The following is a 21833-nucleotide window of genomic DNA, read 5'->3' on the forward strand; positions in this document are numbered from 1 at the left end:
TAATATCCACTGTTCAGTTGTTTTTTCAGTTTGATGGGCTTTGTTTTTTCTCTACTTGAAAATTCCTGATAACTCAAACATAATTAATCACCACGAATGGCTGCAGAAGGCGCTGTTGCTCAGTAAAAGAGTTGCTTTAAGTTCTTTTCTAAGTTGAAATCTGTCCAATACCTTTAAAACACTAATCAAAGTTGATAATTATATCCAGTCACTTTTCTTTTCTACCTCATTGAACTCTGCATCCCTCATGGCGGTGAGGTCGAACCCCGCCTGCCGGCTCTCGTACAGCAGCACGTGATTCAGCAGCTGGGCGGCCGTCTTCACATCGTTGCCGTAGTAATGCGGGGTGTTGCTGGTGGCGCTGTTAAGCAAGCGCACAATGTTCTTGGAGTGCTCACCGTCCATCCTTGAGCTGTTGCGCCGAAGGTCGTCGCTCTGGAAGAATGAAGGGAGTGGGGGGGGGGTGAAAAGAGAATGAGAAGGAGCGCTGAGTGGGTGCAATGAAACAGAACAGAAACTGGTCAATTCCGGGATTAGTGAGACTTGGAGAAAGTTCAAGACTAAAGTATTAGGTTCAGGTTCCAACACAATAGATGAAAAATCTCCAAAAGACTGTTGATCAAATTACACTTGAATAGAGACAATGCTGAGAATCCACCCAGCAGGTGTACACTGATATTTCCTTTTCTCTGTGCTCATTTGTGCATCTCTCAGTTGAACTTACAGAAAGACCAGCGTTGACTTTGCAATTTGCTCAACGGACAATGGCACCACAAATACTTGAGTGGAAGATTTTCATCATAAGTTTAAATAGTTAAATTTCATTTTGACTCACCAGCTTCTTCAGGTGGGAAAAGGTGACGGTGGTGCAGTTGAAGAGCTCGGGCAACAACCAGCCTTTCTCGTCACTACAGTGGCGGATGGCAGTGCCTGAGGAAAATACTCACATTTAATTCCTGACCTATGTGAAAACCATATAATCAAAAAACAACTTTACAGCACAAAATATTCTTTAAAAAATTAAATCTTTTGTGCTGGGTTTTGCTTCTCAGGCTGATACCTGCAGACCGGGCTAAATAACAAACTGTATACTATAGCTATGGAGGTTTTATAAGAAATCCTTTCATCTATACTTTCATTTTTGAGTAATATTGTCTTGAAAAAATGCTTTGAATAGACATAAGTCAAAAGTTCAGGTGTGAAAGATCAGTGCTGTGCTCTTTGTAGTGAAATCACATGTGTGATACTAGAAAATGGTCAGAACATGTGCTGAAGTTAAACAGCTAAAAATATATAAATACTTCTTGTTTTAGTGGTTTAAAAATCTGAATCTGTTATTCCAGTTGGAATCAGTCTGAGAAAAGACTTCATCCAAATGTGAAGTCGCTTCTCGTGCTATTGTTCAGAAGAAGAAATGGCTAAAGGAGTTGCCAGTTGAAGCCCGGAGAGGGTGAAAGGTGGTGGTAACAGCAGAAAAAAGTTTGGGGGGAACGACAAAAGGGTTCACCATGGTGACGGCGGTTACTAAGGGGTTGTTACCAGGAAAGTGATGGTGCTTTACTGAGAACGGGTCAGTGGGCTCAAGATCTGAGTTCACCTCTATTCTCTCACTCTGTGTCTCAACCACACACAAATACAGTATACACACACACACACACACACACACACACACACACACACACACAGCTGGCGGAGGTGGGGTATTACTGTCAGTAAATGTACCTGGTGTTTCTGTGCAAAAACTAAACCTGTTTGGTGAGAAAAGCACTGCTGAATTAAACGACCAATCAGAGAGCTTCTTTACAGTTTTTTTCAGGGTATGCCTTAATATATATTCACTCAAGAACAAAGTTCAGCTGGTGTGACACAATAACTCTTAACACTTACACGCTGATGCGTGTGCAAGAATTTTGGGGGGTGTAGCTTCTGAAGGAGCAGTAAACAGAGGGGTGTTCTTCTCCAGATTCACAAACTCCACCTTCAAGAGCACTCACCCATGGATCCTTTGGGACAGTTCATGGCGGCGGGCCGTCCAAAGTTGGTCTTGGGCCACCAGATGCCTGCGTCGAACGCCTTGGGGCAGCCCTTGTACACCACTGTGGAGGAAAGAACACGTAAATCACACGGTTCAGGTGTGATTTTAGACAAAATTAGAGAAGTTATATCATTAACTAAACCTGAACTACTGAAAACTTTACATTTACCAGAAAACATCTTAAGGCAACACCGCTACTGCACAATAGTGTGTGGATACCTGATCTGGGACTGTCGTGCCGGGTTTGAATTAAAAATTGGGAAATGATACTCAGGTATGGTTCAGGTCGGTCACGTTGGCTGGGTTACTCTATTTTATGTACATTTCGTGAAACTATAGTATGAAAATAAATCAAACTGATGGACCTGCTGTCGGTGTTGGGGCTATGGGGCTAGTTAATAAACATCCAGGACAAACCAGCAGGATTTCATGCAGGTCCAACAATGTTTCATTCATCTTCCTTAGCAAATTCACTGCTGTGACCTGTAACTTCTCCAAGTTCATTTAATGTGGACCTGTTTGTGAAATGCTTCCAAAAACCTTTTTCAGTTTTCAATAAAATACAAAATAAATGATCATTTCTCCTTTTCCTCAAGGGTCATTTCTTTCAAAACCATAAGAGCATCTGTCATCATCAGCGGCTGTGGGGACATTAACTGAGTTATTGAGAGGCTTCCTGTCGTCCGGGCTGCAGAGCTGACAGATCGGTATGAAGCCTGCCATGGATGGTTACATCTCAGTGACTCGCACAGCATAACCAAAGAATGTTCTCTTTTTTCATCCTCACCACTTCCCTAAGTCAGTTCCTCCTGTCAGGATTCATTTAAGCATATCCACATGAAACTATCATATCTGAAATCATATCAAAAAAATAAAAACCCATGATTTGGAAAATCTGTCATCAACAAAGAGAACTACATCCAGATCCATTAAAAGTCGGAGCACGTTCTGAGGCGTGGAAGAGCTTCATATTGGGTCAAACAGTAACGACATTGACATTTGTTCTCAGGACTTTGTGGTTTTGTCTTCCATTCATCTCTACTGTATTGTGTGTTAGCAGTGCTGCTGCCAAGTTCGCCCACAAGCCAGACTCGCCTCTTCTGCTTGGCTGGCTGGCGACAAAGACAGCGAAGTTAGCTCGACTGCAGCACCAGCAGATGTGAGCGACACTATTTGTCTCCTCCTGACACTTCATCAATTCATCCGGGTACACGTTGTGAACCGGAACATTTAAAGGAATAATACACCCAATACATTCAGAACCGTCCTTGTCATAAATATGTGACCTTCATGGTTTCACTTCTCATGAACAGCATGTTGTTTATGTGATCAGGCAGCGATTTGGAAGAGCAATGGACAAGTTATGTTTTATTTGAATGAGTTCCAATTATTCCTTAATTTATAATAAATTAACTTCTGTTTTATACAATGTATAATTGTATACATTGCATTTTTAATTGTATACCTATATTTTGCATTTCTATTTTTCTTGTTATTGTCTTGATCTGTATATATATTTCTATTCTTGGCTGAAACAGCTGTAACATAACCCAATCTCCCCCCAGGAATGACTACAGTATTTCTCTAAGTAATAAATAATTACTTCAGATATGAGTGTATTCATCTGTTGAATGTAATCAGAAATGTGCTCTTTTGCAGGACTGATTTATTCATTTTATTAGTATTTTGTAAATTTGGCAGAATCACTTTGCAGAAATAGATGCTCAAGAAAATATTATGCAATAACCATATTTTGATTTCAATGTCACAATTTCCTGTTTAGAATAGAGTATAAACTTCACTTGCAATGAAGGTAGAACGAATTGGGAAATACTACATATTAAGTTGACATAATTAATGAATTCAAATACCTTCACATCCAGAGGGCGTGACTTCAGCGAAGGGGTTATCGCAGCGGTTGCACTGACGACCTATGACTCCTCCCTTACAAGGGCACTGTCCGGTGATGGGGTCACACGTCCGTGACTCAGAGCCGACTGAGAAACACTCACAGGGGTAACAGGTGTCCTCACCCTCGGGACGATAGTGGTTGTCCTGTGGGAAGAGAAGATGCGTTGCACTAATGAAATATTCAGTTCATTAAAAAAGAGCTGGAGGACATTTCCATAAACTCAGGCGCCATCTGTGCATCTTTGAAATGAATCCAGGTAGTTTTTACTTATCAGCAGCAACAAGCTACGATTACAGTTTGATCATAAAGATGTGCAAGTGAAAATAAGTCATGTCAGATAAATGAGTTGTCAAGCTACACGTCAAACCAGATCATGTGAGGTTTCCAAAAAAATGTCCTGTGCAACCTTTCTTCTAAAAATTCTCCTTAAACACAACGAAAACCCTTTTAACTGGTGAAATCTCATGTTTTGTGTGTTTGTACCTTGCAGCGACACTCTCCTGTGGTCTTGTTGCAGTCTTTGTGAAATCCTCTGGTAGTATCACAGTTACAGGGACCACACATGGGATTGCCCCACCAGCCGAGGGGACACGGCTTCTCCACTCTGTCATTGAAAAACATGGACAAATTGAATTAGACTCAGAACACACATAATTTTATACCATTTAAATAAAAAGAAAATATAACCCCGACTATTCCCAAGACCTAACGCGACCAATATGAATTTTTTACAAAGGAATGTAACTGTGGCTTGATATTTTACAGATTAACCATAACCTTATGAGTAGGCATACATAACAAAAAATAAGTAAGACAAATATTTGCATTGTTTATTCTGTTAAATCAAAGTTTTTACATCGATGTATCTGCCCATTTTATTCTCTAACCGATAAATCAGTCAAGCTCTAATACACTAATTCTTCCAGAAATGCAGGTTAATCTTGCATTCAGCCTCAGATTTGTATTTTCTCCTCAAATTACAAAACAAATAAGAAGAATTTTCTTTCTCCAGATGCTCTTTATACCAACAAAAGAGAATTATTAGAAAAGACGATAAAAAAACCACTAGATTACATTGCTTTATACTCAATGTGATGGTTGATCAGGTTTCAACATGTTGCTGACCTGGTATCAGCTTGTACAAATCTGATAACTTCCTATCAGTCAAGTTGATCTCTCACTAAACGTCTCGTGCTGCTCTGAATCTAGAATAAACTGCCTCTACAGTTTGAAGTCAGTGAATCAAGTGTGACTCATTCATACAAACACACAGAGACTTCCTTTCTCCCAGGAGAGAGAGAGAGAGAGAGAGAGATGGGATCTCCAGCGGAGTGATGTGATCTGATAGGGGACAAGTGCCGGTATGAGTGCAACTGAGACTAAACACCTATGGAGGATCAGTCAGGCATGACGAGGGAATCCCACATCCTGCTCCAGACAGGAAGTGATGCGTGTCGGAAGGGTCAGGGTTAAGGGAGGAAATGACTGGTTCTCAATCAGGGTTGGCTAATTCACAGGAACAGTAGGACAATGCTGACTGTGAAGGCCTACACACCTCTGTGTGCATGAATAACTTAATTTCTTCTCTTTTTGATATATCTCTCTTTCTCTTTCTCTATTCACACACACACACACACAGGAACACACACTCTTTCCATCTCAGATTACTGACTTATAAAGCTGCTCTCAGGACATTGGCAACATTATGAAAAGAGCAAGAGCCTAACACAACAGAAGAAGATTAGTGGGCTGTGTCTCTGGTTATTTTTAACATCTGGATGCGAAGGACTCTTGTATGTCTTGGAGGGAACATTGGGCACAAAACGTTTCTGTCTTTCAAATGTCTGAGAATTTAAAGTAAATATCCTGAAGTGTCTCTACCGGGACGCGAATGTTTGAGTGCACATCTTAAAGCATCTTTAAAGACACACACACGGAGAGGAGGTGCGCTTACTTGTTTTCACAGTACTGGCCATAGTAGTTCTGTCCACATTCACAGGTGTATCCATGGGAGGAACTTTGTTTGCGAACACAGGTGGAAACATGCTCACAGGGGTTGAGCTGACAAGCGTCCACACACCCCTTACCAAAGTAACCTGAACAGGAAAAAGGTGAGAAATTAAATGACTGGGTGCAATTAACACTTTGTAAAAGAACTTGTGTTGATGCATGTGGGTATTTATTACCTGAGTCACACACACAGGTGTACGTGCTCCAGTCGTCGCTGCAGTGGCTGTTGTCGGGGCAGATGTTGGAGTCGCAGGGGTCGTCCAAGTCGCAGCCGTCCTCCACGCGGATCTTTAGACCCCGAGCCATGTTCACGTTGGCTACATTGGTGGATGTCTCACCCACGCGGACACCCTGATGGACAGGACGAAGTGATGAAGAGTGGAAGCAAAAGGATTGTTGTTTTGATCCTTTTCAAGACTGCACACACACACACACACGCACACGCGCGCGCACACACACACACACACACGCACACTAACACACACACACTCACACACACACACATACAGACACACAAACAGACCTGCATGCAGCCAACAAATCCTTTGTTGACATGGTTTCCTTCTCCAGGCAAACCTCCAACGTGCAGAGTTTGCAGCTTCAAACCTGGAAGGTCATTACCGATTTCCACTGACTTCTGAATAAAAAAAGTTTTTCAAAAAATTAGTAAAACATTTTCATGCTTGATCCTGACGCAGCACGTTTACAACTTGTGATGAAATGTGCCCTTTACCTGGTACATGCTATAGTCCAGTGAAACCGTGGCCATGTATTTAATGTCCTTGCCGTCTTTAATACTCCTCAGTTCTACCAGCAAGTGGTGCCACTCTCCGTCATCGACTCGAACTTGGGGGAAGCTCAGCGACGCCACCAGCTGCGTCCTCAGCCACACTTCCATACGGACCTGTTGCTCACTCACCTGGACGATGGTGAAGATTACATTTATTGACAAGGAATTCTAAATTACCACTAAATTGTAGATACAAATTCTACCCTATATGCTGACGATGCTGGCTTTTCTGTTCCGTGAGCTGATCATCTTACCATGAGGTTAATGGTGGAGGAGGGTCCGACGTTGGCCTGCATGAGGGTGCCAGCGGGCTGCCTGGTGCGGAACATGAGGCCCATGTACCAGGGAACGGCAACGGTGATGTCAGGGTCGCTCAAGGAAACCAGCGCTTGACCGTCGAAGAACTGAGGAGACGGCATCACTGGAGAACGACATGACGGAAACATTTTGATTAGTGTTATTTGTTTAAATGTGCTATGAATAACTTTTAAGGGCAAGTCGGTGCTATATTTACACAGAGACAATTAAGTAACTCCGCAAAATTATCAGACGTCTACTGGGAGGCAGTTTTCTACAGGACAGGACAAGCTTTCAGAATTTCACACAGGGAACAGCCAATTGTGAAATCCAACATAATTATCAGCTTTGGTGCAGTGAAGGAGAAAGAATTAAACATGGAGGAGACTAAACGTTGTAGTTTCTTTGTACTATGAAGCTTTTTTGTGAGTAAAGACCAAAAGCTTTATACTTTGTTTGTATCCATGCAGACAAAGTCATCTCACCCACTGTATTTCTCAGTTATAGCAATTATACAGAAGTGTTACAGACTTATTATTATTATTATTGAGTTGATGAAGTATTTAGAGTTTGGTAACAATGCTCAATTTGTGAGGTTTTTAAATACTAATTTAAAATGTTTGGTTACTATCAAGTTTTCAAAATCAACACCCACGCACTCACACACATAAACAGCATGGGTCAACCTTTCAGCACAGCATGTGTTTCCTCCTGCATAATCTGCAGCGTAGACACTGTATGGGTCCTCAGGGCACAGATTTCAACTGAAGCAAACACACGCGCACAAAAGCTGCAATTAAGAGATAAAGCACATATTTGTTCCTGGTTGCAGGTAGCTGCAGTGGTTCGAGTCGGAGCGCTTTGCCGAAGCTTAGCGCTGCGTAAAACGAAGAGACAACCACTTCTCAGTTCTCAATAACTTTTTCAAGAGCGGTCTCTGAAGAAGAAGAAAGCAAGAGGGCCTCTGTGAGCACGCTCCATCAGTGTGCTATGATCTGCTAAATCAGCACTAAACATATGAATCTGCTGTGGCTGACAGAAAATCAGTCATTACTTTTGCAAGGGGCTGAATGAAAAGTCAACAAAGATATTTCTTGAGTTGCTCATTCCTTATGTTGCTTTCAGACATGCACTGCACTTCAGACATTCTGCGTATCTGAAGGTATCGATCTGAAAGCATCAAGTAAGGACACAGAGTTTCCTTTGTATGGTAACTTATTGACAACCTGCAGAATATGTTGAGTGAAGCAGATTTTCCTCCTCTTATTTGTTTGCATTAAAACAAAACCTTTTAACCTCTTTAAGACAATAAAACAAAATATTCTTCTCCTAAATAAAAAGACGAATTCATTAGAAATTAGCACGGCAATCCGTTCCTCCGCCCAGGCTCAAACGTACATTTTGTGAAACAGCAACTAATTGCACACACCAATGCTGCTTTCATACATGCACTGAAGTCTGGACACCAGTGATTTCACTGTTTGGTGTTTACAGCACTCAAACAATCTCCTGCTGCGTCGTTCATATGAGAAAAGGCAAAGTTCATGTGTGAAAACAGCTTAATTTAGCTTTTTCAAACCTCACATCTTTTCTTGGAACAGTGTTAAGAGGCGATTGAGCATAAATCTGGTTAGTCTAATCTGAGTCTTTAAATTCTTCTGGATAATGGTGAAGTTCACACAGAGCTGCAGTTGGTGGATGGGAGAGCAGACACAGGAGCATCGACCAGAAACAAATCGACCAGATATAGTGACTATAATAACGTTTAATTCCAAAACACCTTGTTTGACACCAGTCCACAGATTTAAATTCTACTTGTCATAACAAGTTAATGCCACCCAGACGTATTTCCAGTGTATAGTAAGCTTATACTTAGCCCGGCTTTCATTTAACATGACACAACTCATTCCCTGACTTGATAAAAATCTGTCTGAACAGTTGAAACCTCTTCTGATTAAATACAAAGAAAAACTGTCTGACATGGATTTCATTCTTTTTGTGTGTGTGTTTCTCCAGTCTGGATGCGTTTGGCAGCGGAAAAATAAATGACGCCGAATCCCTTGTTTTTTCCGTGCGGTGGCAGCGAGGTCGCACGGAGCCTCAAACCAAACGTGTCAACAAAAAAGCGGAGCAGCCAAAAACCCTCTTCCCAGCTCGCTGTGATCGCGGGCCCAGTTCAGACACCGGATACCGGAGGCTGGCACTGCTGAGGCAGCTACCTCATATGAGATGGCAGAAAGAGGTATTCACACCTTTGCATATTGTTTGGAAGCTCGCCCTGAAGGAGGGGAATCAAAGTTCTCGCCTTACATTAGGAGAACATGAGATGGATGTAAATATCAACAATTTTGGGAAGTGATGATTTTATGTTCCCTGACATTTATTATCTCCTAGGTCCTGATCAATCTTTCAGCACGTATGGCTACAGATAAACTGTATACCCTCCACACCACACACAGTATGGTGGGGGGGGGGGGGGGGGGGGGGGGGGGGGGGGGGGTTTCATCCTTTTTTGAGGAGTGACTCAGAGTTTGATCTTTGTCCTAAAACTTCAAACCTGAGCCCTGTTTGTGTGTGCGTGTGTGCGTGCACAGCAGCGAGCGGGAGCTTCACTGTGACTTTCCATTGTGACTGCTGCGTGAGTCAGACTGAGACGAGGGAGGAGTTCCTTATCCCACCATCCCAGTTGAGTTTCCCATGCTCACACTATTTCCTGGAAGTCCTCAAGACACACAGGCACACACACTTACTGCAGGTGAACACACACACACACACACACACACACACACACACACACACACACACACACACACACACACACACACACACACACACACACTTGTCTGCACAGACAAGCTCACAGTGATGCAGGCAGACACATGCACCAACTGTAAACACAGACAATTTTTGACTCTAGTTTAAGAGATAATTCTTGTTTAATGACTAGAAAGTGAAACACACACACACACACACACACACACACATACACACATGCATCTTTTACCTTGTTCACAGTTCTTGCCTCCGTAACCAGTTGGGCAGTTGCAGTTGTAGGTGTTCCACTTGCTGACACACACTCCTCCGTTCTTACACACAACGCTGGTGCAAAAGTCTTCCTTTGCTGGACAACCTAAACATTAGAGACACAAATAATAAGTCAGTATCTCTTTAATATGCATGTCTAATGCATTGTATGCACAGTATCTGTGAAACCGTTTTGGTTTAAATTGTTGCACGTCCAACCTTCTGTGGTGCCGTTATTAGCGATGTAGCTGGCCATATCGATGGGTTTGCTGTCGATGATGAGGTTTCTCATGCAGCCCAAAAAGTCTCGGTTCCTGACAGGGAAGTCCTCGGGCAGGTTGGGAACGCCGCCGAGCAACAACGGGCCTGTTAAGTCCAGTGACCTGCAGACAGCAAAGAAAGGAAATCAGAATAACTTCCAAAACAAAACAAACTTACTAAAAACATGAAATGCTTTGGATTTAGAATCTAAAAGGAACAAACCTATATTCTGACCCTTTGAGAACATATAACATTCAAAATTTAACTGACTAGACTGCAACAATCCATGGATGCCCCCACTTCACCCCAGGAAGGACGACTGAGGTAAAGCATCAACCCTTAGCATGACTGACATTTGTAAAATAAAGTTATTTTTTCTGAGGATTTAGGCTGGCAAAAGGCTAACGGCTACCATCACCACAACTGAGTCTGGATCTACACAGTAGGTCATGAAGGAAGCTGCTTACACCCACAAGCCCCTCACCAGCAATAGCCACGGGGCTTTGAGAGACTTAATGTGAAGCAACACTGCACAAAAACATGTTCAAAGCACCGACTGTATAAATTGTGGGCATTTACAGTAAAATACGAACAGTGTTGTGTGACCAGGAGCATGTGGAGCTTAGTCGAGGAGTCTTTAAGGAATTAAATCCCTAAATAAATCAATTATGTTGCAAACTGCTACAGATTTTAAAGCTGTTTTAATTTAGAAATACCTCCACAAGAATATTAATTTAGCAATTTGCATGTGAAAGTATTAATAATCTAATCTTATGGATCAACACCAGTGGCATTAGATACTGAATTTAGTATTAAAATACATTTTTAAAGGGAAAATATTGCATACTAATGTTAGGGAGTGAAGTTTTTTATAATACCAATATACTGGCTGATGATTTTTATAAAATTGGCAACGTTTTTTAAGATGTCGTTATTGAACCCTTATGACACGGACACTGAATTGATAATTTACAGTTCAACTTACGATAAATAAAAAGAGAACATAAATACAACCAAATATATTTAATTTAAAATTTAAAAAAAGAAATATTACTTGTGAAATGTAAAAAGAAACGCAAATCTTCTCTGCATTTTTTACTAAGTATTCACCTCTGCAGAAATCAATACCGATATTATCGGTTGAGCTCTAGTGTACATGTAAGTGCAAGTGTGGAACAATGATCATATCTCTTTCTTGGTTTAAGAATGCATGTCAACATTTACAGTTAATCTAACAGGGGCTTTTATTTACAGGTAAAATATGTACAAAAACATGTAATTAGGAAATTTGTAAGAATTAACCAGATGTGTCTCTCATTTTCAGAATCTAAATTAAAAAAATTAAACTAAATTAAAAGGCTACCTAATGTTTGGCCAAGTAACTTGAACAATGTCTTATATGCAAGACTGTGCCTTTGGGAGCTTCAAATAAAGATTCTCCTAGCACTGGAAGCCAAGTGGTTCCGTCCTTTGTCTTAGTGACACACATTTTCAAAAGTGAAACTATTTATGCACCACATTACATAACATTGTAATGTGCAGTATGATTGCAAATTCAGGCAAGACAAAGTTAAAGCTCCTCTGAACTCCTCTCAGCGTCTTTTACCTGTGCAACAAGTTCCCGAAAGAATGTAACCTCATTATCTCCCCTTGAAGCGCTGCGTCCCCACCCTCTGCACACTAAATGTGCCCCAGCATGTTAGCTCTCCAAAAGACTCATTAAAGAAAAAAAATGTGTCACGCCATAGAAATAAAAATCAATTAGTCAGTGGTAAACACACAGTAAGCCATTTTAAGCCGGTGTTTTGAGGAGCTATTCGCTGTCTGAGGCCATGTCTGACAGCAGGAATACCACAAGGATGAGTGCACAGATTAAAATACAAAAGGAGGAGAGGGTGGTGAAAAGAGAGATGGGTAATCTGGTGTAATGGAGGAGATTGTGGCCTCCGAGGTACAAAATTGTCCCATAAGTTTTTAAGTGGTCCAGACTTGACGTATGACAGGAAAGATAAAAGATGCACAAAAAGAGAAACAAAAAGAAAAGCTTACTTCTTCTGTCCGGTCTGGGTGCCCTGGGCAGCGCAGGAGTAGTTTCCGATCTGCTTCCCGAAGCGAATCGCCATGGAGATGTCACAGTCGTCCACTGCAACCACAGCCACCTTCTCTCCAGATGGTCCATGAGGGACACCCAGACGCCCGATGTTAGGCTAAAAAGGAAAAGAAAATACAATTGAATCAGTTAATTACCAACATTTAATGTTTGTGGATAAATTGTAAAATAAACTGTAAAATGTCGAGCCTCGCTTACATGTCTTTGTCATTAGGAATTAATTGATGGCAACATTTCTTTCTACCCCCTATTATCAGCATTTACCCCAAAATCCACATGAGGCTCTGACTTACAGTTTAAAAACTATTTAATCAGCAGTTATTGACAGGTAGAGTTGATGAAAGGCAACTTTGAGTTCGTCTGACATGGCGGTTGATGTGTGTTGTCAAAAAGAAAGTGGAAAGGAAGCAGATCTATCGTCTCCTCTTGTGTTTTTTTTACAGTATAGTTATGATAAATGACCTCAACCGACTGAATCTAGTTAAAAATGCTTGTTTTCCTTCTCAGTTTCTTCGCAGGCCGGCCGGGACGGCTTTTTGCTGCTCGATCGCTGCGGGTCAGTGCTACACAAACAATGTATCGCTGGCTTTAGCCAAGCTGCGGCGGAGGCACACAGGTCTCTGCTGGCTTAAGACGACAAACAGCCCATTGTGCACTTTGCTCGCACCTAATGATTACAAAGTAGGCTAATTCCTCGTTCAAGGCTTGTGGCCGACGAATGTTGATCTGAGAAAATGTGGATCAGCTTAGAAATTCAGGCCACCAAATCGCTTTAGTTCTTGTAATATCGAACCTGAGACCGAAGTTCACTGGAGCATTTCCTCGACAAAAGCGGACTTGGAACGGGGGGCAGGCGGTATTTGAGGAGTTTAATTAAAAATGTTTCCACCAATTAGAAAATAACACCTCCTTCATAACTGGCATGAAAGTGAAACAAGATAAATAATGTGGGTGAGGATATGAGTCATTCTAAGACATTTTAATTTGAAATCATAAAAATAAGCATGTTATCGCCTTCTTGTGAGAGGTGTACAGTAGATAAAATGATTAGTCCGCTCTCTCTTCTATCTCTCCTGGGAGAGTGGCAAATCTCTAGACTACAAAAACAAATAACCAAGAGACTACAGATCCCAGATCTGATGACAGCGCTGTGTTTACACAGGGCACCCGGGCTCCTTAAAGGCGGACAGGTTGACAGATAGCAAGACACACTTACCCTGAGGTGACGGATTGATAAAGGAAAATATTAAGAACAAAAATTAAAATTTTCTTATAAATTAAATTTGCTCAATACTTTTTTAAATCAATTATTTTGTCTGTTTTGATTTCAAATGAGAGAAAAGTAGTTACTAGAGAAAAGGCACGAAGGGAAAACCCAGGCCTGGATAGAAAGACAATGTGTGCGCATGTGTTTGTCTCCTACACAAATAGGATTAGCGTAATGAGATACTGGCAGGGCAGACACGCAGTAAAGGAAGAGGAAATAAAAGAGGGTGGAAAATAGAAAAGAAAGAGCGACAGGCAGAAATAGGGTCAGACACAAGAGGCTGAAAGAGAAAGACAAAAGAAAGGCCGGTAGACAGTTAGCAAAAAAAGAGCGACGGGGGAGCAGTGATTTCTATTTTGGCTCAGGTGGACTTCGCCTCGGCATATTTTCCGACCCAGAGGGAGTTTTGTTGTAGTTTGTCTCTGCCACTCCTGTCAATGTGCTCTGTTTCCACTAATTCCACTCAAAAACACTTTTACACTTTCCATAAAGACGAAGAGACAGTACAAGATCCCCTGACACCACTGCTGCTCTTTCTCTTCAGTTTTCAAAAAGGACAACACGAAACTTAGTGGAAGGAAGTTGAATAAGTCAGGGGAGAGTTTCGGGGTGGATATGGATCAGGGTGTGGATTTCATAAGAGTACTGTGCTTTCTGACAACTATATCCCATACCCCACAAGTATGTTTACTATGATTAGAGAAAAAGCAGCAGATCCTTACATTTGACATTTGAAACCATCTGAAGTCACTCCCTTAAATGTGTCATTGATAGAAGATATTAAACAGCTGCTGATGCACTTTGTCAATAAACAAATCAATGAATCACTAAAGTCATGGCTTACAGTTAATATAACGTTTTTGCATTCATGATAATACAATTTAATTATCAGAAAAAAGTTATTAAAATGAGTCAGGGTTTTTTGATCACGTGCGTCACGCCACACTTCTCCCCGTGTGCGTGTGTGTGTGCATGTGTGTGTGTGTGTGTGTGTGTGTGTCGTCAGTAACCTCCTGTATAATCAACCTTGTCAAACACACTCATGCTGGTAGGAAACCACACCCCTGTCTCTGCACAGGTATCTGCAGGAGTCTACCTGTGTTGGTTAAAACCCACCCACTCCACTTCCCAGCATCACCATGGCGACCACAGACATCTGTCTCTATCCAAGCGGCACACGCGCGAACCAGTAAATTCTTGTCGGGGCCTCCCAGTGTTGGCCGCAGCGCCATAACTCAAGGCAGAAGAAGGGCCGAGCCCTGTTTGAAAAACTTTGAGTCTCATGATTGAATGTGTCGTTATGTAACCTGGATTTTACTTCCTGCACTTCAGGAAATCTATGTCACAGCTGCTTTCAGGTGAGGCACATGCATTATACACCCCACGTGCCCAGCAAGGTTGGAAATGAATGCAGACTTGTGGCCAGATTTGAGATTAAACATGTTCCTGGTAATTAGGACGACCTCAAGCATAAACTTGCTGTGAGATACACATGGGTGAATGTCCCCTGTGGGAAGCCTGGGAGATAAACACAAAAAAAGATCTGATTTTACTTAAAAAGCAGTCGAGCCTGAAGGAGAACAATGGTGACCCGAACACAGGCAACCAAAATAAGAAAAAAGAAAGACCGTATGATAACTGTGTAAAATGTTTTCATGAGCTACAAAAGGTAATAGGTTGAAGATAAATAAAACCTCGGTGTGAGAAAGACTCTTCAGGTTAATCTGAAGTCACGCTGATTCAAATCTTATCGTCGCTTTAAGAATTCAGTGGAGTGAAGACGGGATGAGATAAAGACAGAGGAAGACAGGAAGCAAAACATGGGAGAGAGAGAGCAGACCCACATAATGGACCCACAACCTAAGATCTGCAGCTGTTACATGTGCTGGTAACTTATAGACTGAAACACACACCCACACATTCACACACACACATACATACACACACAAGCATGCACGTACGGTATACTGTGCAGTACACACTGTGTAAGCACTAAACTGTATATTTAGGGAATGTGTGTAATGTGTGTGTACTATGTGAGGGATATAATAAGCAATAATGCTGCTGTTGTTTCAGGCACAGAGTTCTTACTCTACACAATTATTATAAGCACAGATTTAGAAACACTGCATGTGATTTTCAGTATGAATAAAGCTTATTATGATGTCCTGCATGGAACTGTACCTGTACTGTGAACTGTGATGAGTGGGAATAGAAAAGTCCATCTTGTCTTGTTTTGTGTGTAGAATTGATCTCATACAAGAGAATATTTCTATTTTTTTAAAGTATTAAGTAAATCATTATATGTCCATTACAAAAAATGAATGCCCTCTTATGCTAAAGTATGTGTAAACAAAGAAAACTGTAGAAGTAAAATTTTAAAATACTTTTAGAGGAAGTAAATCAATCAATGACGACTGCTATTACATATAGGTGACGTTCAGTGAGGATAGCCTCTGGCTATAATAGGTCAACCCCATGAACAGGAGTGAATGCCATGTCCTAAATTGAAAATTGGTTTCCCCTTAACTGAATGTGCGTGTGGCTAGTACCACTGTATATAGTTTCAGGCTTCTGTCTGGACCCTCAGTTTAAAGTGCACTTGGCCCTCACTGTGAGGGGCCCCATGAGAGTCTCTTATGCACCCTCCTCCCGACTCTGACCTGTTGAAGATTCCCTCTCTCTCAGGTGTCGTCTCCAGGGGCGATATGCTTGCTGCAACTATGGCAACGCACTTGATCCCCACAGCTTGCCACAAAGGCGAGAAGGCAGAGGACACGGGTGGACAGATGAACTGACCCACACACACACACACACACTCACAGTTAAAAACTGTGCCATTTGCATTTAAAACACCCTCCCTTTCTCACAACAGTAACAGCCAGTCTACACTCAGACCCACCCAAGAACACACACACACACACACACTCTCCCTCCCACCAACGGAGGCGCACACACTGACACCTCTATTACGACCAGGCTGCCTGTCAAAACCAACAAGATAACTCAACCAGCCCTCCGGCCGGGACAAAGAGTTTTGCTGCACAGATTAAGTTACCTGCTAAACTAAAAAAACACACACTGTCAAAATGAGCCACTAATGACCCTGTAATGTGTGTGTGTGTGTGTGTGTGTGTGTGTGTGTGTGTGTGTGTGTGTGTGTGTGTGTGTGTGCATGTGTAGAGGGTGAGATGGAGAGAATGCCTGGTGGTGATTATGTGTTTATGCGTGTGTTTGGGGAGTATGGGAAGGATGTCTGCATAATGTGTTTGTGGTGTTTGTGCAATGTGTTGAGTGAGCAAGCAGCATGTGCATGTATGTGTGTGCACGTGTGTGTGTAAGACAGGAAGCAGCTAGTGGAGCTGCAGGCAGCCAAACAGTGTACTTAGATAATAAAGGAAAAAGGGGCACACACTCTTTTAATTTATTTGGGGTCGCCTGAGGATGTGCTATTGTTTCTGTGACGCTTGGATGAAAAAATGACTCTAGATGGATATTTGAACATGAGATGTGTGAGTGTGTGAATGTGAGTGTGTGTGTGTGAGGTTGATTTTAGACCCTGTCATACAGAGGCTAGTGTGTCTAACCTTCCCTCTAGCAGACTCTATCATGTCCACATTACCTCACCTGCCCTCTGGCAATGTAAACCTAGAAGTGTGAATTATTCAAACACACACACGGTTCCCAGAGGCTTTACACAGAGCTACGATGTCCTGTTTTCAAGCTGCCGACATGTTTCTGGTGTCTCACATCTATCAGTGTAACAGATGGACAGCGGCCATTGTTGTTTTTTGGCTTTCAAGAGGTGAAACAAATGTGCAGACACCATTAAAACTGAGGTAAGGGAAACTGTATCCTGTTTGGAAAATTCCTCCAACAACTGTGGTCACCTGCATGTGCACTGACTTCAACGGTATTATCTTCTGACTGATGTTTTTCATCCATTTGTTAAGGCATATTTCACAGACAAGTTTTGTCTTGGAATTATTTTTGCTTGATCAATTGTTTTTTTCCTCCTTCCTCTTCCTTCTAATCCTGTTCATTTTGCTACCAATTTGCTGTGATTCAAAGGCTTTCAGCATAGCCCTCTGCACTTCCTCCCACTATCCAGAAATGAAGCCAAATACCACAGAAATGAATGTTGCCATCACAGTAGGAGATGGTCCCAGGGTGGCGAGGTCCCTCAGAAACACCTGCTCGACCAACGCAAGTCAGTCTCAGCTGTCAATCATGACATGTGACCCTGTTATTATTACACTAAATAACTGATTAAAGCCAAACTTACTTCAGTGTGATAAGACCTACCTAAAATCTGAGAAACGTTTGATGTGTCCTTGGTCCATGTCACACCTGGTAACATGGAGGAGGCCGGGTTTATGACCCAGACTGTAGCCAGCCACCAGGGGCCGATTGAGACTCTTCACCTTTCACAAGATATTTTCCATCTTAATACAAAGTCAATGCAACAATGGTTGATTTGTAAACCATGACATTTTATAAGTGTTAATGCTCAGCTAAGCTATCAAGCTTCATATCTTCTAATCTAAATCTTGGCAGTGGAGCCTCAGTAGTGACCATCTAACCTTTATCTAAACAACTGTGAAGAACCAGGATTGATGCTAATGTTTAGCAGTAAAAGCAATGGGACAATAAAACAAGGCCTGATAGGCATCATATAAGAGATATACACAGCATAAAAAGATAAGAGAGAGGGATGTGGAGATGGAGAGGTGAAAGAGAGCGAAGAGGAAGACACAATACGGCCTGGTTATGCACTATATGGACTATATTTCTCTCTCTACACTTCCTACACAGCATTTTTATCTGTTCTTTTCTCTGCTCCCCCAAATTCCCCTGCCTGCATGTCTCTCTCAAGAGGTTTGGGTCATGCTAGGTGAGGTGTGTGAAATTTCCTCCTCGCAGTGACACACACACACACACGCACACGCACACGCACACACACACACACACACACACACACACACACACACTCCCTCACATCACAAGAGCGAGGGAGGAATGTAAAAATGGGAGAGGGTGAGGAGCAAGTAGATAGATGTGAGACAGGGATAGAGATGTAGTGGGTTAGTCAGTCATGTATGGAGGCGGTCTGTAGTGACAGATTTATCAGATTTGTAGTCATTCCTCTATGACACAATGCTGTATACATCCGCTTTTCCTGCTGACTGGTAACTCACTCATCTACACACACACACGCAGACGTCTTTACATCAAGGTTCAGTGACTGTGTGTGTTTAAAGAAGGTACGACCCTCTACCTTCAAATATGGCAAGTACAACTAACCATCACATGTAAATTATTTCTCTTGCTTGAGAAATCTAGCTTCTTTTGTTCAAGGAAGATGTACTGGTTTCACTGGCTACCAGCACCAAACTGTTGGCTTATGCTGTATGTTGAAGCAAGAAGATATACTTACATGGTGAGTAAGACTGGGTCACCATATATCTATAAAGGCCGAGGGTAGTGAATAACCAGCCCTCCAACCTAAATGACCATTTAGGTTGGAGGGCTGGTTATTCACTCATTTAGGTGGCCTGTTCCTACCCTCAAATTCAAAAGCACAGGTATGAACCTTTCATTGTCACGATAACAATAATAGACACATGGTTTAAGTGGGACATGCAAGCCCATTGTATGTAAATGGTCAAGTGATACAATTACAGTTGCGTTATAGTGACGGGTGATTTCTGACATGGAGTTTAAAAGGATGGAAATCATTTGAGTTTTAGCGTATAAGAACCAACAAAGATTCATGTTCTTGTATAACCACACAAGACTAAGCACCCAATCTAAAATGAAAACTAAACTACAGTCTAATCAGATGCTTGTCATCTCTCAGATATTTGCTGTCCATGCTCATTACAGAAGCGACATCTTCAACGATGTTGTTCCTCCTCTTTTACTGAATTGGTGCTTAGGCCTGCCACTGTGCTGCCAAGGAAAACACAATCACTGCTCTGTGGGAGTCCACCTACCTGCCTGCCTGTCTGCAGAGGCTCAGTGGAAGACGTCAACAAGAGCTGACAGATGAGCAAAAAGACTGTTATTGTTTCAGTCATGCTTATACACCATTGCGTCATTTATAGATATTAGTAGCTTCAGGAACACAAAAAAGAAATAGAGCATAGCAGATGAAGATGGAGGGGAGAGAGATAGGAAGAATAAAACTTTTTATGGCTTAATGTTCCAACAAAAGCCAGAAAGATGCAGTAATGATGTAATGACAGTCCTCAATGATGATGAGAGATGTTCTGCACCAGAGACCGCAGACTTAATTCATCCCTGTCTGAGAGTTGTCCCTACCTGCCTCATCGACACACGCCTTTACCTCTGACCCCTCTGGATAAACATGACAATGGAAAGTGTTGATGGATAAAGTGAAGTGCAGTCAGTATCATCCAAACCTACAAAGCACTGGCATTCAAAACACTTGTGAAACCATCTGTGCCAAATGTTGAGCAGAGACCCTGAACATGCAAAACCAGGTTGAGGCAGGAAAAGATAGTGGAATCAGAGTTTTTACATTTGTTACAGAGCATCTTGTGTAGTATTTGAGTGTTTGGTCCCTTTATACATGAGTCATATATGTGCACAAACACGCATTACATTGGAAACATGATGCACTGTGATTTTTAGATATGGAAAATGTCCAAACAATTGGGTCTGGACAATTTTCATAGTTTTCCTTTCACATATGAACAACACAGCAGGAGGTCAGAAGCGTTTACAACAACAGGAAGATGTCCCGATCATTTCGGCCAGGGCTGGCACCTGGCTACGTCATTAAGATGGCAGGACATGATTAATAAATTCTGCTGCAGACATCATGTGTTTGTTTACAGCACATCGACACCAGCATCTGCCCTTATTACCAAAAGCTCAAGGATTAGTTGGTGTCGTTGCGGGTGTCTTCTACATGTATAGCACTTTTTCAGACATTTAACTGACTGACATTTACATTCTTTTCAGAAGATTTCAGGAAAATCTTCGGATTTCAATGCAGGTCTGACAGTGGAATATACAGTTGAGGGAAGAACAAACAATCTTGTATTTTTACAAAAAACTTGAATGTCAAAAACAGAGGATAGGGAAGAAAGCCAAGTTACCACAAACCTTCAGCCAAACTACAACCAAAAAACACCAAAACCTGCTACAACCCCGTCTACAGTCCACACTTGACCAGAGCCACACTAAACTACGCACCCTGTTGTTAGCGGCCATCATACCTCTGTCTACCTGAAGGAAGCACGTACAGTAGTTAGTCAAGCAGACTAGAAGCAGAGCGGGGACTAAATAGGACCATGGAGGGGGGAGAAAAAAACACCAGTGGGGGCTACAGGCTAGAGGTCAAAGGTTACCTCCTTCTGATTGAGCTCCAGCCAGGCAGTATAGAATGGGAGCCGCAGAGCCCCACTGGAGTCCACCAGACTCCCCCCGTCCTGGGAGAGAGACACCGTGAGAGAGAGACACCGCATTAGACCTGCAGCCCACAACCAAGCCACGTGTGTATGTGTAACACTCAGTAACAACTAAACATGTAAATGTACACAGAGCCTGACTGATTTATCAGCCTGACAATAATATCAGCTGATTTAAGCCTTTCACTGACAGATCAGCGTTTGTGTTTGCCACTATGTGCAAAAACATATATATTTAACATAAAAAATACAAATCAAGTTCTATATATTTGGTTATTTTTGTATTTTCTTTATGATAACTAAACTGTAAAATATAAAGCCTCAATTACATCTCTTTTTCACATAAGGTTTCAAAGCGACATCTTAGGAATTGCTGTCCTCATTATCTATTTATTGCACATATGCAATAGTATGTACGCAGAAGGATCTGTGGTTGCACTTGCTATCAGCTACTTTGCCTCAACAATAACTACATCCTTGACAAAACGTTATTCCTCTGTGCCCACTTCAAGAACACTCCCCCCCACTACCTCACACAATAGGCTACAACTCATGCACCGCCACCTTCAGACAAAGGTGTCTCTTCTAGATTTGTATCACCCTGTGAAGTGCCACGCTATGTGACGAGCAGGTGAAATTTACAGCAGGAAAAACACAGGGAATGTTTCTTTTGGCACAAGCGTGTGAA

At 41.9% G+C, this 21833-nt stretch overlaps 1 protein-coding gene across 4 annotated transcripts in view; it reads right to left on the reverse strand.

The window, feature by feature from the left end:
- Window positions 1-21833, reverse strand: part of celsr1a (cadherin EGF LAG seven-pass G-type receptor 1a) — an 83545-nt gene that overhangs the window by 12906 nt on the left and 48806 nt on the right. For 2 of the 4 annotated variants that reach the window (XM_069519435.1, XM_020092380.2), the window contains exons 7-20: window positions 21086-21166; window positions 12379-12536; window positions 10288-10451; window positions 10049-10174; window positions 7002-7168; window positions 6691-6876; window positions 6481-6594; window positions 6134-6308; window positions 5902-6043; window positions 4431-4551; window positions 3907-4090; window positions 1995-2096; window positions 836-930; window positions 226-435 (exon numbers count right to left, since the gene is read on the reverse strand). In XM_069519435.1, the coding sequence (XP_069375536.1) occupies window positions 226-435; window positions 836-930; window positions 1995-2096; window positions 3907-4090; window positions 4431-4551; window positions 5902-6043; window positions 6134-6308; window positions 6481-6594; window positions 6691-6876; window positions 7002-7168; window positions 10049-10174; window positions 10288-10451; window positions 12379-12536; window positions 21086-21166 (2025 nt within the window). The remainder of the gene's footprint in view (window positions 1-225; window positions 436-835; window positions 931-1994; window positions 2097-3906; window positions 4091-4430; window positions 4552-5901; window positions 6044-6133; window positions 6309-6480; window positions 6595-6690; window positions 6877-7001; window positions 7169-10048; window positions 10175-10287; window positions 10452-12378; window positions 12537-21085; window positions 21167-21833) is intronic. The other 2 variants (XM_069519436.1, XM_020092381.2) reach the window with 1 other exon arrangement.

The sequence above is a fragment of the Paralichthys olivaceus genome, chromosome 23 (assembly GCF_024713975.1).
Source record: "Paralichthys olivaceus isolate ysfri-2021 chromosome 23, ASM2471397v2, whole genome shotgun sequence".
Taxonomy (NCBI): domain Eukaryota; kingdom Metazoa; phylum Chordata; class Actinopteri; order Pleuronectiformes; family Paralichthyidae; genus Paralichthys; species Paralichthys olivaceus.